The sequence below is a fragment of the Coptis chinensis genome, chromosome 2 (assembly GCF_015680905.1).
Source record: "Coptis chinensis isolate HL-2020 chromosome 2, ASM1568090v1, whole genome shotgun sequence".
NCBI classification, from domain to species: Eukaryota; Viridiplantae; Streptophyta; class Magnoliopsida; order Ranunculales; family Ranunculaceae; genus Coptis; species Coptis chinensis.
In genome coordinates, this window is record NC_141457.1 from 28705250 (window position 1) to 28711740 (window position 6491).

The 6491-nt window shown below is 41.5% G+C and overlaps 1 protein-coding gene across 1 annotated transcript; it reads left to right on the forward strand.

Moving 5' to 3' along the window:
• Window positions 1–5867: 5867 nt before the first annotated feature.
• Window positions 5868–6275, forward strand: LOC147515673 (uncharacterized). Its single transcript, XM_086593003.1, has one exon. It carries the CDS (start codon window positions 5868–5870, stop codon window positions 6273–6275), a length of 408 nt encoding a protein of 135 aa, XP_086449129.1.
• The last annotated feature ends 216 nt before the right edge of the window (window positions 6276–6491 follow it).

Here is a 6491-nt window from a genome sequence, read left to right on the forward strand (position 1 = left end):
TATCTTTAGTGACATGGTGGAGCACTTCATGGAAGTTTTCATGGATGATTTTTCTCTCTATGGAGACTCTTTCAGTGAATGCCTATCAAACCTTTCCAAGGTGTTGACATGGTGTGAGGAAAAGAATCTGGCTTTAAATTGGGAAAATGTCATTTTATGGTAAAACAAGGAATAGTGCTAGGTCATATTGTATCTAGTGACGACATAGATGTAGATAAGGCTAAATTAGATAAAATAGCATCTTTACATATACCACAGACTATCCGTGACATTAGAGCCTTTTTAGGCCATGCATGTTTTTATAGACGTTTTATCAAGGATTTTTCAAAACTAGCTAGGCCTTTAACTAATATGCTTTTAAAAGATGCCATATTTGATTTTAATTATGATTGAAAATAGGCTTTTGAAACTTTAAAAGCTGCTTTAACATCTGCACCGATTATACAGCCTCCTGATTAGTCTAAACCTTTCGAGCTTATGTGTGACTCTAGCAATTATGTTGTTGGTGCCGTGTTAGGCCAGAAACTAGATGATAAATCCATTTTTATTTATTATTCTAGTAATACTTTAAATGATGCTCAATGAAATTATACTACTATGGAAAAAGAATTTTTAGCTGTGGTTTATGCTTTAGATAAGTTCTGTCCTTATTTGGTTGGTTCAAAGACCTTAGTCTACACTGACCATGCAGCTCTTAGGTACCTTCTCACCCAGAAAGATGCTAAACAGAGATTGATCTGATGGATTCTTCTCCTACAAGAGTTTACCCTAGAAATTAAAGATAAACGAGTGGTCGAAAATGTAGTTACCGATCACTTATCTAGACTAACCAATGACACTGATAGTAATTCTGAGTCCATACCTGATTTTTTTTTTCCTGATTAGCATCTTTATTCTATTTTTTCTGCACCTTGGTATGCCAACATTGTGAATTATTTAGCTTCTGATATTATTCCTGATGTTTGGTAAAGAAATGAACGTAAAAGATTTTTGGCCAGAGTTAAGCTATACTATTTGGATGAGCCCTACCTTTTTAAGTTTTGTGCGGATCATATTATTCGTCGTTATATTCCCCAGTGGGAATATAATAAGGTTTTATCTTTCTGCCACGACAAAGAGTGTGGTGGCCATTTTAGTGGTATGAAAATGATAGCTAAACTTTTGCATTGTGGTTTTTATTGGCCTACCTTTTTTAAAAATGCCCAAGTTCACTGCAAGACGTGTGTTCACTGCCAACAACTTGGGCGTATCACTAAACGTAATATGATGCCTTTAAATCCCATTATGGTCGTAGAATTTTTTGATGTATGGGACATTGATTTCATGGGTCCTTTTCCCGTTTCCCGCGGTTTTATTTATATTCTTGTTACCGTGGACTATGTTTCCAAATGGATAGAGCCCTTGGCTTGCCGTAATAATGACTATAAGACAATTGTGTTTTTTGTTAAGGAATACATTTTCTATCGTTTTGGCATCCCTAAAGCCATCATCAGTGATGGCGAAACACATTTTTGCAATAGAGTTGTTGCTTCGTTAGTTAAGAAGTACGGAGTTACCCATAAGGTGGCTACTCCTTATCATCCTCAGACTAGTGGCCAAGTAGAAGTCTCTAATAGGGAAATTAAAAAAAATATTAGAAATGATAGTCAATCATGATTGGAAAGATTGGTCTAAGAGTCTAACTGATGCCTTATGGGCGTATCAGACAACTTTTAAAACTCCTATAGGAATGTCTCCCTTTAGACTTGTGTTCGGAAAACCTTGTCACTTGCCCGTTGAATTGGAGCACCGTACTATGTGGGCTATAAAAAGCCTGAACTTCAATATTGATGAGGCAGGTGTCAAGCACAAATTGCAATTAAATGAGCTTGAAGAAATCCGTAGCGATTCTTATGATCTCGCGAAGGATTATAAAACTAACATGAAACATGTTCATGATAAACATATTTTTCATAAAGAGTTTCTGGTTGGTCAAAAGGTTTTCCTTTACAACTCCTGTTTGCATATTTTTCTAGGAAAATTAAAAACCCATTGGTCTGGTCCTTTTCTGGTTACTGAAGTCACCCCTTACAGGGCAATCACCTTGGTAAATCCCAAGGACAACAATACCTTTCAAGTTAATTGCCAACATCTAAAACATTTTTAGGAGTTAATATCCCCAGATGTGGAGGTCGTCTTTTTACAGGACCCTATCTATGAGAACTGACCTTTGATGTTTGGTATACTTCCTTTCATTTCCATATATTGGTGAGTGCACCATTAAGGTAACCGGGCCCTCCTTTGGAGTGTGTAGCTGTAAGTACCGGATCCTAAGTCCACATTTAACATAATTCACGCTTTCCACTCTTTCATGTTTTCTCAGTTTTTGAGTCTTGTTTCTCTATGGAGTGATTTATGCCTTTATTGTTTTATTGTTTTTCTTTATATTAAAACCCTATAAACAGTAATCTAGCAACTCTCGGGAATCTAACTTTAAAAGACCCTCGTTTTTAAAACAAATTTTCTAAACTATATTTTCAAAAATTTGTTTGGGGGTGGGGTGTTTTGGTCTTTCCATTCTTGATCTCTCAACTTCCTATTCTTGTTGTTTATGTCGTTTAGTCATATTTTGATTCGGGTTGACACTATCTATGAATTTATATTTCTTTTGATCATATAACTTATGTCATTCACGTGTTTGGAGTATTTTCCATCTTATTATATGTCAACCACTGTTAGATTTGAGTTTAATATAGATCATTGGATTGTATTTTCTTTGCTGATCGTTTTCATAGGTCATTCGCCAAAATCGGACAGTTAACGAATTAGGAATTTTAGTTTGAAGTTTTACGAGGCATATGACAGGATGGGCATTATAGTATTTGTTGGCTTGGACCCAAACGAATTTAACCCTACGCGGTCATGTGACTCGCACGTGACACTTTTTAAAAACCAAACGTGATTTTGGTTTCTCTCTGCCTACAAAAATGCAAGAACAACCTTTACCTAGGAAACCTTGAGCGCGCACGCCCTCGTCTCCAGCCTAAACTTGAGCGCGCCGGCGCCCTAACCTCTACACAACCCCTATCAAAATTTCGATCTAGTGTTTAATTCACTCTCCCCCACCTTGCATTCGCTCCAATTTCGAAATCCAAACCAAATGGCTCCTCAAACCACAAAAATTCTTCCGGAACAAGTTTTTACTTTTCAACAATTTTCACCCTTTTTCTGTCACAAAATGCGTATTAGGAAGTGGGAAGGGTTATGGTATTCTCTAGAGGATTTTTTTCACACTGACTTGGTGTTTGATTTTTACAAGAAGAGGGAGATTGATGGTCATCGGATTTTTGTGAAGGTGAATGGTAGTCGGAGGGAATTGACTACAACAGTGTTGTCGGAGATTACTGGCATTGACCAAAGACCCATTGTAATCATAATGCAGGAATCTTAGTTTGGTGGAATTGGTCCGTTGATGACGGAGACTGTCTTGGAAGGAGTTTACAATGCGAACTCGTATTGTGTTCATTAGATGTCTCTGAGACGAAACCAGATGGTTGTGGCTCAGTAGGTTAGTAGAAATGCCACCACGAAAGCCAGTGACATCAATTTGAGTTGTCTGCACATTCTCTGGACCCTTCAGGAAAAGAGGTATGGGTTTTGCATTCTTGAATTTTTGTTGAATGAGATTAGAGCAGTTGGAAATTGACCGCAGCCTTCCCTACATTGATTACGAAGGTTATGTTATATTGGGGATGTGTTCTGAAGACTGGTAAGATCAATTTGAAGTTGCATGAAAATGCACGTATCTATCGGGAATATATTCAGAGGGATTGACATTTGCCAGAGGTTAGGGTGTTGAGACGGCACCGGATGAGGTCGATACGATGTGTTTTGATGCAGATGCTTTGGAAAGGGCTACTACGGATGTAGCCCGCATCTCGTTACTTCATCGTGGCCTGTGAACTCTCCATACTCAGTATGAGACGATTCATACAAGCCAATGTTCTCTGAATGACCTCTGTGAGACTATTCAGACTAGGCAAGGTACCTGTAGTGGCACAATGTTGGAAGTTGGACTAAGTCAGCAGTACAGAGGATAGGATGCAACATAACAAAGGAAAGGGAGGAGTATGGAATCGTAACTACGGAACCCTAGACCGCAGACGTGGCATACGTACGGTATGAAGGAGAGCCATGGGATGACAAGACAGATGGACGGTTCAGATAGGGAGGGGGGAGATATAAAAAGAAGAGGATGGGGAGAGAAAAGGGAGGCCGCTAGAGAGAAAAAGAGGAGTGAACAATGAATAGGGAGAGAAAAAGAAGAGACTGTTTAGGTGAGATATTTTTGGTTCATACATTTGGTGCCGTTTGTGGGGAGAGATAAAAGCAAGTTAGAAATGGCACCAAAGAGAGCAGCGGGTAGACCAAAGAAGGTGGTGGTTTAGGAGCCGACGCCGGAGGCGGTGATTGATGAAGAAAGAGAACGAGAAGAGGAGCAAGCAGCGGAAGAAACACGACTTATGCTAGAAGAGATTGAAAGGCTAAGAGAGGAGAACGACGAGCTGAGAAGAGAGAAAGAGAAGGCGGAGGAAGAGGCCAGGGAAAAAGTAAGTGAGGGATCTAAAGATGAGGAGCCCGGGCCGAATCTTGTTGAAAACCCAGTAGCTGGCTTAACAATAGAGCAAGTTCAAGAAATGATAGACAATGACAGGGAGGCAAACTGGTAGCAAGCGAGGGGTCACGGAGGAGCGACTAGTCAGGTGGTGGCTGGGTTCAATCGTAACCCACTAGCAGATGACATATGGGCTTCGGAGGTCCCAAAGCAGTTCGCCCAGCCGAGGTTTGAGAGATACGATGGCAAAGGAGATCCAGCGGATCACATCCATCATTTCCAGCAACAGATGCCTCTTTGGCAAGAGGCTCGGTATGATGGTCTGTGGTGTATGATGTTCCCAACTAGCCTGAAAGGAGGGGCATCGGATTGGTACTACATATTACTAGTGGGGAGCATCAAAAATTTCCAGGAGTTGGAGCAGGCATTCATAGATCACTTCATACATCAGAAGAGGCGGGTGGTAGATATCGCGACTTTATTCAACGTGCGACAAATATCTGCGGAATCAATTAGGGATTTTCTGTGCCGGTTCAAGGCAAAGGCACTGAAAGTTTAAAATCTGGATGAGAGGATAGCGGTGATAGCATTTGAGAGAGGCTTGTGTCTGGGAACAGGAGTGCACCAGTCCGTGGCAAAGAATTAGATCGCAACCTTACACGAGCTGTATCCGCAAGTGGAAAAGTATATAAGATATGAAGATACCATGCAGAAGGATTCCAGGAGATCAGGGAAGGCAATGTTGTCTTTGGAGAATGAATGGGAACACTGAAAGGCAGAGACATCAGAAAAATAAAGCCGGGTATATCGCGGATACTGAGCACGGGCAGAAGGAAGCCGGGAAGGCGTCCGAAGGGAGCACAGGGAGAGGAAGCCATACCGCGAGATGGAATAGACACCGCTGAATAAACCATTGAGTGAGATCTTACCCCTAATTAAGAATCTTTCGAGGTATGAGGGACCGCGAAGCACACCAATAGAGATACCAGAAAAACCTTTCTGCGTATATCATCAAGTACGGAATCATGAGACGAATGACTGTTACGCACTAAAATTGTTGATTTAGAGGATGGTGGAGAAAGGGAGGATGAGAGAGTTTGTGAGAGGCGCCCAGAATGAAGAGCGCATGCCGCCTCAGGGAAGAATACTGGGAACCATCAATGTGATTTACAGGGGTGAGGTTCTGAGTCACAACGCTCATAGAGACAAGATAAGGCGGACCGCGAGTATCCAGCAGATCAATGAGAGAATGGATAGACCGTGACAAAGAGCGATGTCGGCAATAGAAAAGGACAAAATTATATTTAGTAGTACGGACCTCCGGGCAGTGGACTCACCACATGAAGATCCGCTGGTCATTACAGTCGCGATGGGAAATTATATGGTGAAAAGGGTGTTGCTTGATTGTGGAAGTGCAATGGATTTGTTATTCAGAGGTGCTTTGGAGGAAATGGGAGCCGATCCTAAGCAGCTGCGGCCTTTGCGAACCAATTTGTATGGATTCAGTGGGAGTATGACAGAGCCCATTGGGGAACTCTTATTGCCCGTGACAACAGGACCAGTGACGGTGTTTGCTCGATTCATGGTGGTAGACTCTGCTTCTCAATATAATACAATTTTAAGAAGGTGGTGGATTCACGAGATGAAGGAGGTCCCATCGACTTACTATCAAGTGATATGATTTTCCACACCTACCAGCATGTACGAGGTCTATGGTGATCAGGTAACTGCCAAGAACAGCCATCGGGGAACAATAAAGCGGTTGATCCGTGGACTAGAAGGAGAGACTTCCAATCCTAGGAAGAGGCAGGCATAACAATTACAGTGCGCTTTGGCGGAGGGGAGGCGGAGTCATCGGTGGGACCAAATACGCTCAATGAGATTGAGGTGGTGAATA